General features: G+C 38.9%; 2 protein-coding genes across 2 annotated transcripts; one reads left to right on the forward strand and one right to left on the reverse strand.

Moving 5' to 3' along the window:
• Positions 1-1,143: 1,143 nt before the first annotated feature.
• On the reverse strand, positions 1,144-14,288 carry LOC120105838 (uncharacterized membrane protein At1g75140-like). The gene is made up of 2 exons (XM_039118593.1): positions 14,061-14,288; positions 1,144-3,030 (listed from the first exon to the last, which is right to left on the reverse strand). Exons 1-2 carry the CDS (start codon positions 14,202-14,204, stop codon positions 1,375-1,377), a joined length of 1,800 nt encoding a protein of 599 aa, XP_038974521.1. The 5' UTR covers positions 14,205-14,288; the 3' UTR covers positions 1,144-1,374.
• Positions 14,289-15,760: 1,472 nt separating this feature from the next.
• LOC120105839 lies at positions 15,761-22,124 on the forward strand. Its single transcript, XM_039118594.1, has 6 exons — positions 15,761-15,931; positions 16,034-16,231; positions 17,767-17,933; positions 20,458-20,539; positions 20,682-20,750; positions 21,764-22,124. Exons 1-6 carry the CDS (start codon positions 15,815-15,817, stop codon positions 21,932-21,934), a joined length of 804 nt encoding a protein of 267 aa, XP_038974522.1. The 5' UTR covers positions 15,761-15,814; the 3' UTR covers positions 21,935-22,124.
• Positions 22,125-22,445: the final 321 nt, after the last annotated feature.

Here is a 22,445-nt window from a genome sequence, read left to right on the forward strand (position 1 = left end):
TGATAGGTATGGAGAAGGGGGAACGGTGATTGGATAAGATCCACAGAAAGAATAAATCTTGAAGCCGATCAGCCAATGAACAAAGTAAACCATGTCATCGATATTCCATCACTTAGTTACATAGACAAGTAAAACCTGCATACATATGGGCCAAGTTTATTTTATTCCAGTACCAATTAAGTCTAGGTTAATGATTAAGTTAAATAACTCTTAAAATTCTCCTCTTGTTATCTTCATTGAAAATTATAGCTTTCAAAATAAAACTCTGATATGATTTTTATTTTCCACAGGAATCCTAAACTAAATGAAAGATGAAGAAGACTACCACAAACTACTCGAACTCATCCTTTCTCAATTTTCTGGATACAGACCTGGCCCAGTGTTGGAGGGAAAAAGATGTTATGGATCATGTTCTGTAACATATCAACTTCTGACCTGCTTCATATCTACAAACAGAGAGCTAACAAAAATTACCATATTGCATTTGTTGATAGGAGGATAAGTAATATGTGCTTCTACAGAAACCGATACAGTGCAATACCTGATAGATAATGCAACCTGAAGTTACCAACAATTAAACTTTCAGCTTCACAAAGAACACTAATTCAACCTTTGTATTTCTTCAATGATGACCATAAGTACAGTTAAGCTTTTAAGTATGTGGTATATCATCAAGAAAGGTTCTGGCAGAAAATGTACAGTTTTATCCAGGATGTTTCAGCATATCATGCAGAAAAATGAATAAGCTAGAGCACTGAATGTGGTGAATGCATTTTTTGAAGAATTAAAGCATAAAAGATTATAACTGCTTGTCAAATAAATATTATCATCTAGTAATCTTAAGCCAATTTTTAACAGTCTGCAATACTAACAGTTGTGTCCATTCATAGAATTGAATTCGCACCAATGCTGATGAACTGTGCAGAGTAATTGAGTCACTAAAGAAGCACCCATGCTGTGCTGTGTATCAAGGTTTAGCAGATACACACTAAAATGTATGAAGTATATCACACAGCTGCAGTTGTTGAAAATTTTTGCTCCAAGCAGTTAAATGTACAACACAAAGAAGATAAAAAGCAATAACTCTACCGAATTATGTTTTCACACAAAAAAAAACAACCAATCGAGTGACAAGAGAATCACTTCATAGAGACAGTGGAAAATAGGATTTGCATTGGAAATGTTGAGCCATACAAAATGGGCCAATGCAAATAATCATCTAAGCTTGCTCTGTCAAGGTGTTTCATTATGATGCATACTCTGTACAACACTTCGAACAATGCAACAAAACATACCAGGATCCTATGAACCCCAGACAGGTGAAACCAGCAAGGCCCCGAAGTCAAACAAGTAGCAGTACAAACAAGTAAACTCTCAATCAATATGATCATCTGCAATTGAAGTGTTTGGAAACAGTGACTCTCTTCTTGTGGCAAAGCCTGTGGGTTCCATACTCTGCCCTCTAAATTTCAGTTCTGCAGGTCCTCTAAAACTAGAGTCGGCCGAACCAGTCCTAAATGGGATCCCTGGTCCTCCTGGATACTGAGAAGGGGCAGACGCATACCTTCGGGGTGGATCTCTTAGCGCACCTCCTCGCCACTCCCTAAGATCGCCAGCTCTCGGACCATGGACATAAGCTCTGTCACTAGCCCCACAACCCAAAAGGCTACCTGCTCTGATGCCTGAGGCATTGAAGGACTCCTCCAGCACCCACCCCAAAGAGTCTTTTTTCTTCACATAGAACTGCCACACGCCAATGAGGAACAAGAGGAACAACAGAGCAGAGCCACTCCACACCACGGCATTAGTCTCCACCTTGAACACCGGAAAATTCGACCGGTATATCCCAATGTACCCATCGTCAAATCCTAAAACCACAAGCTTTTCACGGTCAGCGGCGATCAGAGTCTTTGCAGTCAAAGACCCATCAGCTGTAGTATCAGAATTCAGGAAGAGTGATTTGATTTCATGGATGGTGGCAAAGAAGAGAGGCAGAGGAGCTCCGACCCTGCCAAAATACTGAGAGGAGATATTGTAGACAAAGACCTTGTCATGACTCGCCACGAGGAGATAGCCTTTGATAGTTTGGATGGAAACAGGGCCATATATCTCCGACTTCCTCACCGCTCGAACCCGGCACTTGAGGTTGGCAACGTCCCCCAGGAGAATGACATGGATGAGGTCACCTCCGGCGGTGAACCCATATGCCTTGGACCTCTCTGATGAATCAAAAGAGTAGGTTTTTGGGACTGATCCATTGAGCCCTTCGCATTCCGTTTCTTTCACCACCATCGACCGCAAGTCGAGAGACCCGGCGCCAGTCTCGGTCAAGAAGAGAAGCCTCTGCTTCATGAAGGCAAGAGGTAGGCTGGAGGCAATGGCGGTGCCGTAGAGAGTGCCATTCTCTGTGAAGACCCTGATCCTCCCGCCGCCGTCCGTGGCGAGGACGTACCTCGTCCGGCCAATCTGATGCATCTCGAGGCCGAGAACCGGCGGGGAGTCCAGCTCGCGGGGGCCGCGGAGGAACGGCCGGGAGCTGTCGACAGAGAGGGTGGCCGAGTCGTCGCCATTGGCAGCGGACTCCCAGAGGCGGTGGGCAGCGATGGAGCCGTCGGCGTGGCCGGTGAAAAGGAGGCTCTCGTAGCGGCGGGAGGAGAGGTAGCAGAGCATGGAGGTCACCGGGGAGTCGGAGATGGAGGGGAGCTCGATGAGGACGTCGCCGGCGGAGGAGAAGACGTAGACCCGCCCCCGCGTGTCGCCGACGGCGAAGTACTTGCTGAGGCCGTCGAGGTCCTCGTAGGGAAGGACGGCGGCGGCAGAGACGGAGGCTTCCAGCCGCGCGGCCGCGGTGAACTGGAACCGCTCCGACCACCAGGACTTGTGCTGGGTCACGGCGACTCCGGGGGTCCGGTAGCCGTGCGCCGCCGGCTCGGGCGGCGGCTGTGTGACGAGAGGGGGAAGGGGATGGTGGGATCGCGGGGCGGAGCAGGCGGAGAGGGAGGACTCGAGGTCGGAGACGCTCTTGGAGAGGAATGTTGGAATAATCAACTCAAAGAACTCAAATAAAACTTAAATAATTTAATATCACTGAAACAACTGATTCCAATGCGTACCTCTTTGATGTCGTTTTCTTTAGATCCAAAATAAAATAGATAATACCTGTAGATCGGTCCGAGGCGTGTAGTCACTGTCTTTGAAAGAGATTCGCCTCCTTATATGCACCGGATTCTGGCGAACCCTTCTCAAGATACAACGGACCGTTGATTTTGTAGACGTGCACAATACTACAAAATCTCTTGAACTCCGCAAGAATTTTTCTCTTTGCTCGTACACTATGGTTTGATAAGAAATGAAGAAAGAATAGAAAAAGGAAGAGTAGAGAGCTTGAAATGATCACTCTGCTTAAAAGACCGTGAAGGAAACCAAGCTTAAAAAATTCAAAGAAAGGGATGAAAGAACTCTGTTGTTTTTTTTTTTCTTTCGGTGAAGCCCCTTTATCTTTGGCTTCACACCAGGAGACGTTAGGCCCCAACGTCTCCCTATTCAAGAGGTTTTAATGACGGTCTTCCGTTGAGTTTTTCAACGGGTGGATCATTCAAGGGTCAGTTTCAAAACGTAAGAAATGAGAGACGGTTTCGTAACCGTTCTTCTCAAATTTCAAAAACTTCTTACATTTCCCCACCATTTTTGAAATTTTAAAAATTTAAAATAATTTTGAAAATAATAGAAATTCTGAAAATTCAAAGTACGAGCAATCAGTACACTTAGCTTTCGATAAAAGGTGTCTTCCGGACTTGAACCTTCATCTAGTTGGTATTTTGCCATCCACACCGGTCCGAAGTGAACAAAGTCTTGAACTTGGACTTTATGTATAGATTTTAAAATACCGAACAACTAAGAGTTGACCCTGCATGTGAGTTCCATCGGGGTAGCGCATTACGGCCGTGCGCAGGTATCTTGTTTTGTGAGTGTCTCCTAGAGAACAAGCCTTAATTCTCTATTTGACTGCGGCCCCACAGTCACACTCACATCGGTGATATCTCCAAGGGTATACTGCAACTCTATACCCTGCTATAATAGCCTTGATATCATTAAGGCATTACGCCATCCTCCTGTCTAGTGCAGTTGAGCACCTGCTCCATAGAGATGGGTAGTGAACTGAGTTCACTTTAAATTTGGTGCTCCTACCAACCACTCAGTCAGCTTGTTTGTCCCATTGAACCTACATCTTGGGATCTCCAGTCAGATAGGTTGGGTTGCCGCTGACGTTGACTTAAAAATAGGCTTTAAACCCATCCCCCTCGAAGCATATTGAACTTGTCCTCTCGACAAGCCCTTGGTCAGATGATCTGCCAAGTTCTCCACTGATTTAATATAACTTAAAGTTATAACTCCAGTAGAGGTGAGCTTCCTTAAAATTTTATATCGAAGCTCAATATGCCTAGACGACTTCGAGTTGTGATTGTTACTTTTCACTTTTGCTATAGTCGCCTGATTATCACAGTTAATTAGAACAGCAGGAATAGGCTTATCCATCATGGGAATATCTGATAACAAACCCTTAAGCCAATCTGCTTCTCCACCAGCTAACTCTAAGGCTACCATCTCAGCCTCCATGGTGGATCTAGTAATCAAGGTCTGCTTGGAAGATTTTCAAGCGACTGCACCACCACCTAGTGTAAAGACAAATCCACTAGTGGCCTTTGTATCTTCGGAATCAGAAATCCAGTTAGCATCACTATACCCTTCTAGTACAGTAGAAAAACCAGAATAGTATATCCCATAGTTAATGGTACCCTTCAAATATTTAAGAAGCCTTTCTATTGCATTCCAATGTGTTTTATCGGGATTACTAGTGTATCTACTTAGTCTTCCTATAGCATAGGAGATATCTGGTCTTGTACAGTTAGATAAATACATAAGACTTCCAATTAATTGAGAATACTTTAATTGGGAAACACTATCCCCACCATTTTTCTTTAATTTTATGCTAGGATCATATGGGGTACTAACTGGCTTGTAATTTTCGTACCCAAATTTCTTTAATACCTTTTCAACATAGTGAGATTGACTTAGAACAATCTCATTTTGTGTCCTTCTAATTTTGATTCCTAAGATTACTTTAGCTAATCCTAGATCTTTCATGTCAAAATTATCACTTAAGTATTTCTTCACTTCAAAAATTGTGACATGTTCACTACCAAAAATTAAAATGTCATCTACGTATAAACATAGGATAATAATAGACCTATTAAATATTTTCCAATATACACATTTATCGAAGTCACAAATATTAAAGCCATATGATAAAATGACTTGGTCAAACTTTTCATGCCACTGTCTAGGAGCTTGTTTTAATCCATATAAGGATTTGACTAGCTTACACACTTTATTCTCTTGACCAGGAACTACAAAACCTTCTGGCTGCTCCATATAAATTTCTTCATCTAACTCGCCATTAAGAAAGGCTGTTTTCACATCCATCTGATGGATTTCAAGTTTATAAGATGCCGCCAATGCCATAAGCACTCGAATTGTAGTTATCCTAGTGACTGGAGAATAAGTGTCAAAATAGTCCGTTCCTTCTCTTTGACTAAAACCTTTAGCAACTAATCTAGCTTTGTATTTTTCAATGGATCCATCAGGATTTTGTTTCCTTTTAAATACCCATTTGCATCCTAGTGGTCTAGACCCTGGAGGTAAGTCGGTTAACACCCATGTATTGTGTGAAAGGATGGATTCCATCTCACTTTTAATGGCTTCCTCCCATAGAGGTGCATCACTAGATTTCATTGCTTCAGCATAAGTCAAAGGTTCATCTTCAACAAGGAATGTGTAGAAGTCATCTCCTAGGTTTTTCTCTATTCTAGGCCTCTTGCTCCTTCTAAGTTCAACTTGGGGTTCTATTTCAGTGTTATCATTTTGTGATTTAGAGGATTCTCCTATTTCTAACTTTCTCTTTTCTTTCATAGGAAACACATTCTCAAAAAATACTGCATCATTCGATTCTTTAATAGTGTTCGGTGTAATGTCAGGTACATCTGATCGTACTACTAAGAATCGGTATGCGTTACTATTTTCCGCGTATCCTATGAAAGCTGCATCGAAAGTCTTAGAAGACAGTTTAGTCATCTTGCTAGAGTTAATTTTAACTTTTGCAAGGCAACCCCAAACTTTAAAATATTTTAGACTAGGTTTTCTACCCCACCATAACTCATATGGTGTTTTCTGGTTATCTTTAAATGGTATACGATTAAGTATTTTACATGCTGAAATTAGAGCTTCACCCCATAAATTGTTGGAAAGACTAGAACTAATAAGCATTGAGTTAATCATGTCAAGAAAAGTTCTATTTTTTCTTTCAGCAACTCCATTTGACTGAGAAGAATAAGGGGCAGTAGTCTCATGTATAATCCCATGTTCCTCACAGAATTTTCCAAATTCTGTTGAACTATATTCTCCTCCTCTATCTGACCTGAGTCTTTTTATTGTTTTCTGGGTTTGATTTTCAACCTCTGATTTATAAATTTTAAATTTTTCTAAGGCTTCATCCTTAGTTTTTATTTAATATACACAGCAGTATTTTGACATATCATCTATAAAGGTAATAAAGTATCTTTTTCCTCCTCTCGTCAAAATACCGCTCATCTCGCAAATATCACTATGTATTAAATCAAGTAGGTTAGTACTTCTACTTGTTGATTTAAATGGTTTCCTAGGTTGTTTAGCTTGAACACAAATTTCACATTTTTTGTTCTTCTCTAAATTATATTTAGGAATTAAATCTAAACTCATCATTCTTTTGAGAGTATTGTTATTCACGTGTCCAAGTCTACTATGCCACATCTCTAAAGAGTCAATATGCATAACAAGTGGAGAAGAAACATTTTTATTCATATTGTTGCATGGTAATACACTCAATTTAAATAGCCCATCAGCAACATAACCCCTCCCTACAAATGTCCCACCTTTGGTAATTACAACCTTATTTGATTCAAACACTAATTTAAAGCCTAACTGACTCAAAAGAAAACCACTAACAAGATTCTTGCGAACATCTGGCACATGTTGCACGTTGTGGAGAGTAATAATTTTTCCAGATGTGAACTTCAATTTTACTTCTCCTTCTCCAATCACTTGTGCAACACTGGAGTTGCCCATGGTCACAGTTCTCCCTTTAACTTCCTGGTAGAAAGAAAAAGAGGAAATATCAGAACATATATGGACAGTAGCTCCTGTATCAATCCACCATTCGGTTGGATTGTAGGCCAGATTTAACTCAAGTTTTGAGATTACTAACCTGTCCTCGGTTCCAGTAGAGCCAGAACCTGTTATCATATTTGCCTGAGGAGTCACTTTGTCACCTTGCCCCTTGACTTTGTCCTTTCTATGTCTACACTGTTTGGCAAAGTGTCCTGGTTTTCCACAGACATAACATGTTCTCTTGCTCTGTTCCTTTTGAATCTTTGGTTTTGGCTTCTCAAAGTGTTTCTTGGGTTTATTTCTCCAGAAGTTAGTTTTCTTCGTTTCTACTAAGTTTGCCTTTGCATTAACTTCTGAGTCAATACCCAAATCCTGTTTATGGTTATTCCTGTGTTTTTCTTCTATTTGAAGGGACACAAGTACTTGATCCAAAGAGAGGGTGTGTCTCTTATGCTTCAAAGAGACTTTAAAATTTGTTCAGGAAGATGGAAGCTTTTCTATAAGGGCTGCCGCCTGAATTCTCTCATCTATAGAAATTCCCATTGCGACGATCTTCGCCACTATATTCTGGACTTCATATGCTTGATCAATTACTGATTTTTGATCTACCATTTTGTAAGAAAAATATTCTCCTATGATGAACTTTTCTTCTGATTCAGTTTCTTTACCATATTTCGACTCAAGTTCATCCCACAATGTCTTAGCTGTACCCTCAGCTCTAGAGTAGATGTCGTATAAGTTATCATTTAGTGCACTAAGTATCAAACTTTTGCACAAACGATCATCTTTATCAAATTTGTATTTAGCAGCTGATCTACCGGGTTCATGATCCATTGGGTCCTTAGTTGAAGGATTGTTTGAAACCACATAAAATAAATCTAATGTGTCTAACCAAGACTCCATCTTTGTTTGCCATCTAACAAAATTCTTTCCATCAAATGACTCGGGTTTCAGGATATCGTTTAATGAGTTCTTAACTTTATCCATCTTTGTATTTCAGAAGCGAAATTCTCTTTCAAAAAATGTTGGAATAATCAACTCAAAGAACTCAAATAAAACTTAAATAATTTAATATCACTGAAACAACTGATTCCAATGCGTACCTCTTTGATGTCGTTTTCTTTAGATCCAAAATAAAATAGATAATACCTGTAGATCGGTCCGAGGCGTGTAGTCACTGTCTTTGAAAGAGATTCGCCTCCTTATATGCACCGGATTCTGGCGATCCCTTCCCAAGATACAACGGACCGTTGATTTTGTAGACGTACACAATACTACAAAATCTCTTGAACTCCGCAAGAATTTTTCTCTTTGCTCGTACACTATGGTTTGATAAGAAATGAAGAAAGAATAGAAAAAGGAAGAGTAGAGAGCTTGAAATGATCACTCTGCTTAAAAGACCGTGAAGGAAACCAAGCTTAAAAAATTCAAAGAAAGGGATGAAAGAACTCTGTTGTTTTTTTTTTCTTTCGGTGAAGCCCCTTTATCTTTGGCTTCACACCAGGAGACGTTAGGCCCCAACGTCTCCCTATTCAAGAGGTTTTAATGACGGTCTTCCGTTGAGTTTTTCAACGGGTGGATCATTCAAGGGTCAGTTTCAAAACGTAAGAAATGAGAGACGGTTTCGTAACCGTTCTTCTCAAATTTCAAAAACTTCTTACATTTCCCCACCATTTTTGAAATTTTAAAAATTTAAAATAATTTTGAAAATAATAGAAATTCTGAAAATTCAAAGTACGAGCAATCAGTACACTTAGCTTTCGATAAAAGGTGTCTTCCGGACTTGAACCTTCATCTAGTTGGTATTTTGCCATCCACACCGGTCCGAAGTGAACAAAGTCTTGAACTTGGACTTTATGTATAGATTTTAAAATACCGAACAACTAAGAGTTGACCCTGCATGTGAGTTCCATCGGGGTAGCGCATTACGGCCGTGCGCAGGTATCTTGTTTTGTGAGTGTCTCCTAGAGAACAAGCCTTAATTCTCTATTTGACTGCGGCCCCACAGTCACACTCACATCGGTGATATCTCCAAGGGTATACTGCAACTCTATACCCTGCTATAATAGCCTTGATATCATTAAGGCATTACGCCATCCTCCTGTCTAGTGCAGTTGAGCACCTGCTCCATAGAGATGGGTAGTGAACTGAGTTCACTTTAAATTTGGTGCTCCTACCAACCACTCAGTCAGCTTGTTTGTCCCATTGAACCTACATCTTGGGATCTCCAGTCAGATAGGTTGGGTTGCCGCTGACGTTGACTTAAAAATAGGCTTTAAACCCATCCCCCTCGAAGCATATTGAACTTGTCCTCTCGACAAGCCCTTGGTCAGATGATCTGCCAAGTTCTCCACTGATTTAATATAACTTAAAGTTATAACTCCAGTAGAGGTGAGCTTCCTTAAAATTTTATATCGAAGCTCAATATGCCTAGACGACTTCGAGTTGTGATTGTTACTTTTCACTTTTGCTATAGTCGCCTGATTATCACAGTTAATTAGAACAGCAGGAATAGGCTTATCCATCATGGGAATATCTGATAACAAACCCTTAAGCCAATCTGCTTCTCCACCAGCTAACTCTAAGGCTACCATCTCAGCCTCCATGGTGGATCTAGTAATCAAGGTCTGCTTGGAAGATTTTCAAGCGACTGCACCACCACCTAGTGTAAAGACAAATCCACTAGTGGCCTTTGTATCTTCGGAATCAGAAATCCAGTTAGCATCACTATACCCTTCTAGTACAGTAGGAAAACCAGAATAGTATATCCCATAGTTAATGGTACCCTTCAAATATTTAAGAAGCCTTTCTATTGCATTCCAATGTGTTTTATCGGGATTACTAGTGTATCTACTTAGTCTTCCTATAGCATAGGAGATATCTGGTCTTGTACAGTTAGATAAATACATAAGACTTCCAATTAATTGAGAATACTTTAATTGGGAAACACTATCCCCACCATTTTTCTTTAATTTTATGCTAGGATCATATGGGGTACTAACTGGCTTGTAATTTTCGTACCCAAATTTCTTTAATACCTTTTCAACATAGTGAGATTGACTTAGAACAATCTCATTTTGTGTCCTTCTAATTTTGATTCCTAAGATTACTTTAGCTAATCCTAGATCTTTCATGTCAAAATTATCACTTAAGTATTTCTTCACTTCAAAAATTGTGACATGTTCACTACCAAAAATTAAAATGTCATCTACGTATAAACATAGGATAATAATAGACCTATTAAATATTTTCCAATATACACATTTATCGAAGTCACAAATATTAAAGCCATATGATAAAATGACTTGGTCAAACTTTTCATGCCACTGTCTAGGAGCTTGTTTTAATCCATATAAGGATTTGACTAGCTTACACACTTTATTCTCTTGACCAGGAACTACAAAACCTTCTGGCTGCTCCATATAAATTTCTTCATCTAACTCGCCATTAAGAAAGGCTGTTTTCACATCCATCTGATGGATTTCAAGTTTATAAGATGCCGCCAATGCCATAAGCACTCGAATTGTAGTTATCCTAGTGACTGGAGAATAAGTGTCAAAATAGTCCGTTCCTTCTCTTTGACTAAAACCTTTAGCAACTAATCTAGCTTTGTATTTTTCAATGGATCCATCAGGATTTTGTTTCCTTTTAAATACCCATTTGCATCCTAGTGGTCTAGACCCTGGAGGTAAGTCGGTTAACACCCATGTATTGTGTGAAAGGATGGATTCCATCTCACTTTTAATGGCTTCCTCCCATAGAGGTGCATCACTAGATTTCATTGCTTCAGCATAAGTCAAAGGTTCATCTTCAACAAGGAATGTGTAGAAGTCATCTCCTAGGTTTTTCTCTATTCTAGGCCTCTTGCTCCTTCTAAGTTCAACTTGGGGTTCTATTTCAGTGTTATCATTTTGTGATTTAGAGGATTCTCCTATTTCTAACTTTCTCTTTTCTTTCATAGGAAACACATTCTCAAAAAATACTGCATCATTCGATTCTTTAATAGTGTTCGGTGTAATGTCAGGTACATCTGATCGTACTACTAAGAATCGGTATGCGTTACTATTTTCCGCGTATCCTATGAAAGCTGCATCGAAAGTCTTAGAAGACAGTTTAGTCATCTTGCTAGAGTTAATTTTAACTTTTGCAAGGCAACCCCAAACTTTAAAATATTTTAGACTAGGTTTTCTACCCCACCATAACTCATATGGTGTTTTCTGGTTATCTTTAAATGGTATACGATTAAGTATTTTACATGCTGAAATTAGAGCTTCACCCCATAAATTGTTGGAAAGACTAGAACTAATAAGCATTGAGTTAATCATGTCAAGAAAAGTTCTATTTTTTCTTTCAGCAACTCCATTTGACTGAGAAGAATAAGGGGCAGTAGTCTCATGTATAATCCCATGTTCCTCACAGAATTTTCCAAATTCTGTTGAACTATATTCTCCTCCTCTATCTGACCTGAGTCTTTTTATTGTTTTCTGGGTTTGATTTTCAACCTCTGATTTATAAATTTTAAATTTTTCTAAGGCTTCATCCTTAGTTTTTATTTAATATACACAGCAGTATTTTGACATATCATCTATAAAGGTAATAAAGTATCTTTTTCCTCCTCTCGTCAAAATACCGCTCATCTCGCAAATATCACTATGTATTAAATCAAGTAGGTTAGTACTTCTACTTGTTGATTTAAATGGTTTCCTAGGTTGTTTAGCTTGAACACAAATTTCACATTTTTTGTTCTTCTCTAAATTATATTTAGGAATTAAATCTAAACTCATCATTCTTTTGAGAGTATTGTTATTCACGTGTCCAAGTCTACTATGCCACATCTCTAAAGAGTCAATATGCATAACAAGTGGAGAAGAAACATTTTTATTCATATTGTTGCATGGTAATACACTCAATTTAAATAGCCCATCAGCAACATAACCCCTCCCTACAAATGTCCCACCTTTGGTAATTACAACCTTATTTGATTCAAACACTAATTTAAAGCCTAACTGACTCAAAAGAAAACCACTAACAAGATTCTTGCGAACATCTGGCACATGTTGCACGTTGTGGAGAGTAATAATTTTTCCAGATGTGAACTTCAATTTTACTTCTCCTTCTCCAATCACTTGTGCAACACTGGAGTTGCCCATGGTCACAGTTCTCCCTTTAACTTCCTGGTAGAAAGAAAAAGAGGAAATATCAGAACATATATGGACAGTAGCTCCTGTATCAATCCACCATTCGGTTGGATTGTAGGCCAGATTTAACTCAAGTTTTGAGATTACTAACCTGTCCTCGGTTCCAGTAGAGCCAGAACCTGTTATCATATTTGCCTGAGGAGTCACTTTGTCACCTTGCCCCTTGACTTTGTCCTTTCTATGTCTACACTGTTTGGCAAAGTGTCCTGGTTTTCCACAGACATAACATGTTCTCTTGCTCTGTTCCTTTTGAATCTTTGGTTTTGGCTTCTCAAAGTGTTTCTTGGGTTTATTTCTCCAGAAGTTAGTTTTCTTCGTTTCTACTAAGTTTGCCTTTGCATTAACTTCTGAGTCAATACCCAAATCCTGTTTATGGTTATTCCTGTGTTTTTTCTTCTATTTGAAGGGACACAAGTACTTGATCCAAAGAGAGGGTGTGTCTCTTATGCTTCAAAGAGACTTTAAAATTTGTTCAGGAAGATGGAAGCTTTTCTATAAGGGCTGCCGCCTGAATTCTCTCATCTATAGAAATTCCCATTGCGACGATCTTCGCCACTATATTCTGGACTTCATATGCTTGATCAATTACTGATTTTTGATCTACCATTTTGTAAGAAAAATATTCTCCTATGATGAACTTTTCTTCTGATTCAGTTTCTTTACCATATTTCGACTCAAGTTCATCCCACAATGTCTTAGCTGTACCCTCAGCTCTAGAGTAGATGTCGTATAAGTTATCATTTAGTGCACTAAGTATCAAACTTTTGCACAAACGATCATCTTTATCAAATTTGTATTTAGCAGCTGATCTACCGGGTTCATGATCCATTGGGTCCTTAGTTGAAGGATTGTTTGAAACCACATAAAATAAATCTAATGTGTCTAACCAAGACTCCATCTTTGTTTGCCATCTAACAAAATTCTTTCCATCAAATGACTCGGGTTTCAGGATATCGTTTAATGAGTTCTTAACTTTATCCATCTTTGTATTTCAGAAGCGAAATTCTCTTTCAAAAAATGTTGGAATAATCAACTCAAAGAACTCAAATAAAACTTAAATAATTTAATATCACTGAAACAACTGATTCCAATGCGTACCTCTTTGATGTCGTTTTCTTTAGATCCAAAATAAAATAGATAATACCTGTAGATCGGTCCGAGGCGTGTAGTCACTGTCTTTGAAAGAGATTCGCCTCCTTATATGCACCGGATTCTGGCGATCCCTTCCCAAGATACAACGGACCGTTGATTTTGTAGACGTACACAATACTACAAAATCTCTTGAACTCCGCAAGAATTTTTCTCTTTGCTCGTACACTATGGTTTGATAAGAAATGAAGAAAGAATAGAAAAAGGAAGAGTAGAGAGCTTGAAATGATCACTCTGCTTAAAAGACCGTGAAGGAAACCAAGCTTAAAAAATTCAAAGAAAGGGATGAAAGAACTCTGTTGTTTTTTTTTTCTTTCGGTGAAGCCCCTTTATCTTTGGCTTCACACCAGGAGACGTTAGGCCCCAACGTCTCCCTATTCAAGAGGTTTTAATGACGGTCTTCCGTTGAGTTTTTCAACGGGTGGATCATTCAAGGGTCAGTTTCAAAACGTAAGAAATGAGAGACGGTTTCATAACCGTTCTTCTCAAATTTCAAAAACTTCTTACAAGGAACTCGACGAGGGTCTCGAGGCGGTGGAGCTGGGCCTCCTGGCGGTCGAGGAGGGAGGCGGTTGGTTCCTCAGCTGCTACGGCGGAGGAGAAGAGGGAGAGGGAGAGGAGAAGTAGGAGAAAGGCGTCGCCTGTGGCCTCCATGGATGGAGGACGACGGAGGTCCAGGGCTTCACCGCTGCTCGACGCTCGTCCTCTTTTGCATAAGATAACGCAAGTCCATCTGAAAACCAGGATAAGGCTACGAAGAACAAAAAAAAAAAATCCCCAAAACAACCGCAATTCTTTACCGAAAAAGACAACCGCACTTAAACCAAGTAAAACATCTTTTCATGCACTAATAGGGGATTATATTTCGTATTTGTATGGAAATTTACGTGCAAGCTATAAGGGGTGATTGGACTTGACGGAAGTGGAAAAGCACGTAGAGAGGGAAGAGGCAATCTCATCTATATATATATATAGAGAGAGACACACACAGGGAGGAGGGGCCAAAAGCTCAAAAAAAAATAAAAACATTGGTGATCAAAAAATTGAACTCCGGCTCTATCAGCGTAGATCAGAGCCTTTATTCTTTGAGACAATGCGGAAAGCGAGATAAATTCAGAAAAAATATCAAAATCTGCTAGAGCATCAGCAAGCAATGGATGAAGATGACCAAAATCAGAGTAGACTGATATGTTTCTACTCCACTGGATAACAATAGTAGAGCCCCTTTCTAACCAAACTGATCAAAATTTATATTGCATGGATATTTCTCTTTGCCTTACCACTCTCCTAATGGACATGATAATGGACTTTGCAAGATATTAAAGCTAATTTGGAGGTTTTTAATAGCAAAATTATTGTTTTATTTTTTCTTAATTTAAAATTTTAAAACTCTAAATAAAAAAATATTTAGGAGGCATTTACCTATACCTATGAACAAAAGTTTTTTTTTTTTTAATAAAGGATGACTTATATACTTTTAATGTGAATATATCAAAAAAGTTAAAAAATAACAAGTCTCCAAATGCTCTAAACAACTCTCTTTCACCAATCCATAGAGCTTTTCTAGAGTGGTCAGCCACATACGGACCATCCAATCTATAATTTCATTGGACCTTCTGTAAACATACTTGACCTAGAAGGCAAGGTCTCCATCTATTATGGTCCAAATGTTCTAGAGCAATGGATGGCAATCATCTATGCGGCTGGTGCATTTTTGAATCAAGTAGATCATTGTAGCCGAGTTATTTTTGAGCATGACTGCACTAGTCTATAGAATATGCCGTGCTTGATACAAATCAGCCCAAGTTGTCCGCAGCTCTAGCACAAAAATAGAAATGTCAAAAATCTGAAAAATTTTGCTGGGCAGCTGCATGCAGGAATATCAACAGGGATGCTTTCCAATTTCTATCCATAAGCTGCCTTTTGGGTTGGCATGACAAAGTAATCATATGACTCCAGGCGGAAACCCCCATGAGCATGCTTAGCATCCACAGTCGTGGATGTGACTGGCAGAAGTACGACAACCCCACCACTAGGAAACTACTGATGCAGCTCCTTCAGTCTTATTTTGAGGCTTGTGCTCAGCGAACTCCACCTTCCACCAAACCAGTGGTCCAACTTTCCCCACACCTCCCTTGGCTCCCCTGTGGCTAATCTATCCCTTTGCCAGCCTTTTGCATCCACAAAATTCCCTCAAAAGCAGCACCTTTTTTTTCCTCCATTTGATCCAACCATCCCAATGTCCAACTGCAGCCTCTTCCAACATGTCAGCTGCTTCAGCCCCTGCTGTGGCTGCTGCCTACTCCTCCATATCCCAACACTCCCTCAGATCTCCCTCAATTCCTCCCTCCAATCCACCTCTCCTTTCCTCAACAAACCAAGTGAGTTGTCTTCAATACCTAGAAAGTTAAAAGTAGCTCTTTTATCATAGACCCATCAAGGAAACTGGAAGCCACTCTGACCTCCCTGTCTCTTTGGTGCAGAAAAGTGCCTTCCATGGCTTGCAACTGTTGGAGGGGAGAAGGATATCTTCCATAGCTGAGAGAGAGAGAAGTTGGGGGAGGAAAGGGCTTGAGATCAGTGCGAGAACTGCTGGTGCATCAAAGAGCATTGAGGTCGAAGTTGACAAGCCCCTGGGCCTGACCTTGGGGCAGAAACCCGCGGGTGGAGTCGTCATCACTGTAAGCAGAACACCTCATCTTGACTTATATTGAATTGTCCCAAAATACTAACATAGAGACAAGTACTTAATTTTTAACAGATATGTTCTTGAACCCATTATGTTCTAGTGATATAGTCGTGAAATCAGGTACTTGATTTAGTTTGGTTTTCTGGTGCATCAGCAGTTAATATTTGACAATTATAAGTTGACTGCTTTCTTTTAGGCAGCTTCAGTAGCAGGCTAGCAGCACCCAATACTACTGTAAATGTTGCACCATCAATCATAAGTTACCTGTTCCCAGCTTTTGGAAACAAGAAACCGAGTTCTCCTTACTTGCGTTTCTGCTATTTGAAGTCAAGTCATTTGGTGTTCCAAAAGGAATCAAACAGTTAGACAATCCACCATCAAATGTCTGCTTCACAATTCTCTCTCTCTCACACACCATAAAATAAAAAATTTAAAAAAAAATCTGCTTCACAAAATGAATGAAGTATTTTTTTTTCATGAATGTAATGCGACCCAAACTTAGATTTTGGACACATTGTTTGGTATTATCTCTCCATTCTAGCAAAACTAGTTTCTTTTAAATTGAGGAAATGCAGTATTCACCCATTTTTCATAAAATTAAATGATGTGGATTTATTATAATGCATCGAGGGATCCAGATTAGAAAAATGACAAGGAGAGAAAGGTAAGGCAGTGAAAAAGAGATAAATTAAAAGATTATGGCGCTGCAGGTGGCTCACAAACAAGCCCATCCATATCACAAAAGTAAAGGAGTGTGAGAAATAGAGCATCAACCCTTGAATGGATTCCCTCTCACTCTGCTTCATCCACTCACTTGTCCCTTCAAGAATTCCCTCTGTAAACTACTGATCCAGAGACAGACCTGCCTCTAATTATGATCACTACATTCAAATCCCTTAATTTGTCTGTGTTAGTAGAAAGAGCTACTTGGTGTTAAACGAACTCCCCAGTTCTGTTTGTATAGTGAAAAGGAGATCCTCTATGACCTTGTGAAGTTTGACAACCAAATACTAGCACAAATGGCAATAAAATAATATGACTCATAGAAACTGGCTAATCCATCTTTAACACAAGTCAAAGTTCTTTGTAATTATGATATACCATATACGTTAAAGTCATGCATCCATGCTGGTTTATCTACTTGAAAGAGTAAAACCCATAGGTTATCCAAAAAGGTCCCCAATAAATATGTCAATCTCATAAAAAGAGCTAACCAGATAGGATACTTTGATGCAGACACGAGTTCATCATCGATTCATGAAACAAAGCTTTCATTTCAGTTTAAATCAAAACTCTCGAGTACCCCACCCATAAAGCTCCAGTTTGTGTGTCTCAAATATTAATCTTCCTATAATACCGTCCTATGATACTTCCCTTGCCCTTCAGCTTTCCTATCTGTGTTAGTCCTTAATTACATGCTTTGCACAAGGCCCATTCAAGTAAGCTGAAAAATAACAGCTTGGTATGTATATTAACTTCATTTTGAAAAGAAAATGTTCTCATATTTTGAAATGACCATTCTGTTAGGCTGTGGATGGTGGTGGAAATGCAGCAAAGGCAGGGTTAAAAGCTGGGGACCAAGTCCTGTACACAAGCAGCTTCTTTGGAGATGAACTTTGGCCTGCGGACAAGCTGGGATTTACCAAAACTGCTATTCAAGCAAAGCCAGATTCTGTATATTTTGTAGTAAGCAGGTAGTTAAGACTTTCAATTACAATTTCATTTTAAATAGATTAAGATTTCATGAACCAGTTTCTCAAAAAGATTCGATGAACTAGTTGAAGACACAAAGACAAGCAGTAAAATTGCTAGGATGGATATGTTACAAAAAGATCATTGTATTCTTATAGGTGATGTGTGCAAGCCATGATTTTCCTTTGTGATGTACTTCCATCCTTGTGTCAGCACGATTTTTGTACAATGCTTGATCTGGATAAGTATGGGGTATTTATTAAGAGGAATTCGTGATATGGCCTTGGGGCAGTATAATTAAAAGAGGTCCTGGGATAACCTCTATTATATCAGATTGAGATCAGTTAGTCTACGACTCTACCATACGATATAGATCCTGACCTTTGTGTAGCAGCTTCAGGATGAATGATGATTACCAGCAACTAATCAGACTCAATTAGAAAAATGACATGATTATGATGATTTAGATAGCCTTTCAGTAGACTGAAAATTGTTTCTATCAAAGAGTTGTTTCACCTTAGCGATTTAATTTTGCTTTATCGTAATGTGGATCGAAAAATGATTCTAGATCATGGTATGTATACTTGAGGAAGCTTTCAGAAGGTCATGTAATTAAGACACGATGCTTCCTTTGATGGCATCCACAATTGTTATTTAACAGGACCTTATCACATGAAAAGGAACTAGGAATTATAGGGATTTAGGACATGGATTTGGTTTTTAGAGAAAGATGGGGTATAGTCATCTCATTTCATGAGAAAAATGAAGTGAGATACAAAACACGATCAGGACAGGACATTTGAAAGGCGAAGAAGTAGGGGAAAATAAAAGAAACCAAGCAGAAACAGAGAAGCAAAAGGAATTCAGTGCACCACCCCCTCTCAGTTGGATGTCGGCAGAATCTTAAAAAAGAGCACCAAGAAGATGGGCACAGCAAAACTGGCATGGTCCCCCCATTACATATGGTGATCGGAGAACTCTTCCTCAGAGAAGAGACTTGAAGCCACCATCCAAAGATGGTCAGCCATTTGATATGATGATCTATTGCTGCCCTCCATAGACTTCAAATCCTAAAGCCAGATGAAAATTCTTCAAGTTGGAACATCTTTCCACTAGTTGTTTAGTTTTGCCAATCTCAAACTTCAAGGTCTTAAAAGTGTCAGTGTCCAAAGCCAATTATCCAGACAAGCATCATAGGGAGCATGCAGTCTTAAACTGAAGTAGCTTAGAAATTTTCGAGGGGAAAGCCAAAGATAGTCATTCATGGAAGTATTTAGCTACTTCAGAAATGACGAAAGCAAGGTCAACTATCTTCGCTAAAAATGCTTCAGTTTTTTCCAACCAAAGTCTCCACCAATAACAAAACAAAACAAAGTCCAATTTTCAGAATAAAGGGACATGAGTCTTGCATCCAGGTAGTGATAGTTAGGGAATATCATCAGGTGGACCATGAATGCTTGACCTCAAGAAAAAGGAAATCCAAACCTGTTTAGCAAAATAGTGATCGAACAGCGAATTATTAATCATATCTGGAGCTTGATTGCAATGAACACAATTCTGCATGAGGCAGTTCCTTTTGGCTAAGTTGCCAGATATCAGTAATGTTGCTTGAGAAAGTTAACCAAGAGAAGACTTCAAATTTAAGAGGTGAAGAACCCTCCAAATTCTCCTGATACCGTTGATCTTAACACCACTAAAATTCAAGAAGGTGTAACATGATTTGATGGTGAAGGTAGCTGAACAAAACCATCTCCAAAACAGAACTCTGCCAAATTAAAAATATAAAGATGAATCAATGTTCCTTGGAAATTGTAGGTTCCAACCAGATTCTGAATTCCAGTGGAATTAATCAAACAAGATTTGCAAGAATGCAGATCATAAAGTTTTGGAAAATCTAAGGCCTCCACCAAGAACGTCCCAGAATCTGATGATACTGCCAATAACTAAATTAAAGTAGATGACACAGTTGATACGTCCAAGAGTTTAAGAACTCCCCTTCAGAAAAAAGAAGCATTTGAAGGGATCAGGTACTGGCTGAGGGGTTCTCTTCTTTGATATAGTATTCTCCATAGAAGTTCTCTCGATAAACAATTACATATAGGGACATGGCTCAAGTCTTGTTATACAATTTTTAGTAGAAGACCACATGCTCAAATATGTTAAAAGTTCGGGGCTCGGTAGGTCCTGCAGCCAACATGGATGAGGTAATGACTAGAATCTACCATTAGATGGTTGCACGATATGCATATTATGCTTAGGTTAAAACTGTCTTCAGCTTGCATTGTTTCGAGCTAAGAGGATGACAGAGTTATAATAGTAGAGATTTCAGAGTTTTTCAAGTATCATTTCCACATAGATCTCTTTTGGTAACATGATGCTACCTTTTCTGATGTAAAAGATAGGGCAACTCATCAACAAAATATGATGCTAGTTGTACTACTCCTAGAACAAGTAGGTAAAAATGGCAGCAGTTACTAGTTCCACTGTTGTAAAATCACTTCATATTTCTTTCTTGTTACGAAACAGGGGAGCAGAGGTAGATGTAAAGCGATTGCCAAAGAGGCCAGCTCCACCTCGCTTTGGCCGAAAATTAACTGAAGCACAAAAGGCAAGAGTTGTGATTTTCCCACAAGCTTAGCTTACAATTCTTTTTTATTCTCTCTATACCTGCTTGAATCAATTTTTATCTTTGTTATCTGGGAATTTTCTTTTTTCTTTTCAACTAAGCAATCCCTTGCATCTTATTGCAGGCTAGAGCAACTCACATATGTCTGGACTGTGGATTTATTTACACTCTGCAGAAGCCTTTTGATGAACAGGCAAGCATAACTAGTTCCCCTCCCCTCTTAATTCACTATTTTTCTTAATCTCGGTTTTTGATGGTGGAAAATGGAATCAAGAGGTGAATTTTTACAATCGAGTTTTGAAATAATGTGCAAAGGTCCAATCAGAACAGCTGATTGTCAAAATGTTTAACAATTTAAAAGACAGTATTAAGAATTTTTAATGGAGATGTTGAAGCATGGTGATATAAGATCAAAATCCAGGTCAAAATTTGCGTATGCCATATGCAAACCAATTTTTGGCAAGGAATAAAGCATACCAACTTCTTCCCAGCCTCAATGAGCAAGTCTCGGCTCGGCTTTATAATCAAGGAGTTATCCATTAAAGTCACCAAGCAATTCATGACAGGATCAACTTTACTTAGAAATTCCGAAAATTGGTGTTGATTTCCTATCTGAGCCAACTCATGAATGAGAGGGTGTTGCATTGCCGAACCTATAACACCATTTGATATGAACCTCAATTCAATTACACATTTCAAACTCATGCATTATCAGAACAACCATCTGAACTTTTCTTACCTTTGGAAGAGTCAAGAACTTATCTAGATGAAGAGGAAAATAGCAAACCACATTTGTTTCTAGGGCACAAATTACGATCCAGAAAGCTAATATTATTTTCATTTATTGTGCTTACTATGCTTTTAATCACTTTAAATGTGATGATGATATCTTTGAATTTTCATCCTTCATTTCTTGCTTTTTTTCAAAGCAAAACTGCAATTACCCTAGAATTGTTTTTGCGGCAACTGTGGCCTAATATTAGCAAGATTACGCATTGTGAAGACAAAGGAATGTCATACGGGGTTGAATTCTCTCCATCAATGCAACTGATATATAAGAGGCCTACTCGATCTCTGTCACAATTTTCAAGACTTTGATTTCTATGATCCAATAAAACAAACAATGGGATAAGTTTGCAGCTTATTTCTTCCTGTAAAGTTTCAAACAATATTTCCTTTCATTGATAGAATCAAACTCTTTTGCAGCCTGATTCCTATGTTTGTCCTCAATGCAATGCACCAAAGAAGCGATTCACACGTTATGACGTGAAGACTGGAAAACCTATTGGTGGTAGCTTGCCACCCATCGGGGTGATCGTTGGTCTGGTGGCTGGGATTGCAGCAGTTGGAGCTCTGCTTGTCTATGGTCTTCGATAGTTTCCATATGTTAATTCAAGACACTCTGATTGTACTTTCACATTGTGTAATTCTCCTATTCTTATCAAGCCAATGATATCAATTTCTGTTCACAGCCTAACTCATTGCGATGAACGCAGTACGAGAGTTGGAGAATTGTATGCTTTCCATTTCATTGGAGAACATAAATTGCACGCATTATTACTTGCATGAAGGAAATAGCTGATATATGGCTAATAAATTAAACCTGCACCCTATTGTCTTCCTCTTTACACTATGCATCAGAATAAAGACAATAAACCTGATTTCAATATCAACAATGCATTCCCACAAAATATCTGCATAAACTTATGAATTGTACAGGAGTACAAAGATTTTCCATTGACTATTAGCAGATTGTAGTGTGAGTTTTGTTATATTAACCAATTTTCACCAAGGCCCCAACCCATTGGCTTTGTTTGGGTTGGTTCTGATTCACAAAATCAGAACTAGAGCATTCATTATTTTATGTCAACACCATTGACCTATGTTT

This window comes from Phoenix dactylifera, unplaced genomic scaffold, assembly GCF_009389715.1.
Source record: "Phoenix dactylifera cultivar Barhee BC4 unplaced genomic scaffold, palm_55x_up_171113_PBpolish2nd_filt_p 000382F, whole genome shotgun sequence".
NCBI lineage: Eukaryota > Viridiplantae > Streptophyta > Magnoliopsida > Arecales > Arecaceae > Phoenix > Phoenix dactylifera.

Bases quoted from the DNA above. Each gene is read 5' to 3' on its own strand.
- LOC120105839 (XM_039118594.1), top strand. From the start codon at position 15,815: ATGTCAGCTGCTTCAGCCCCTGCTGTGGCTGCTGCCTACTCCTCCATA. The intron at 17,934-20,457 runs GTAGTTAAGACT...GTTACGAAACAG, and splicing joins GTATATTTTGTAGTAAGCAG to GGGAGCAGAGGTAGATGTAA. The intron at 20,751-21,763 runs GCAAGCATAACT...ACTCTTTTGCAG, and splicing joins AGAAGCCTTTTGATGAACAG to CCTGATTCCTATGTTTGTCC.
- LOC120105838 (XM_039118593.1), bottom strand. From the start codon at position 14,204: ATGGAGGCCACAGGCGACGCCTTTCTCCTACTTCTCCTCTCCCTCTCC. The intron at 3,031-14,060 runs CTTGTAAGAAGT...ATTCCAACATTC, and splicing joins TCGAGACCCTCGTCGAGTTC to CTCTCCAAGAGCGTCTCCGA.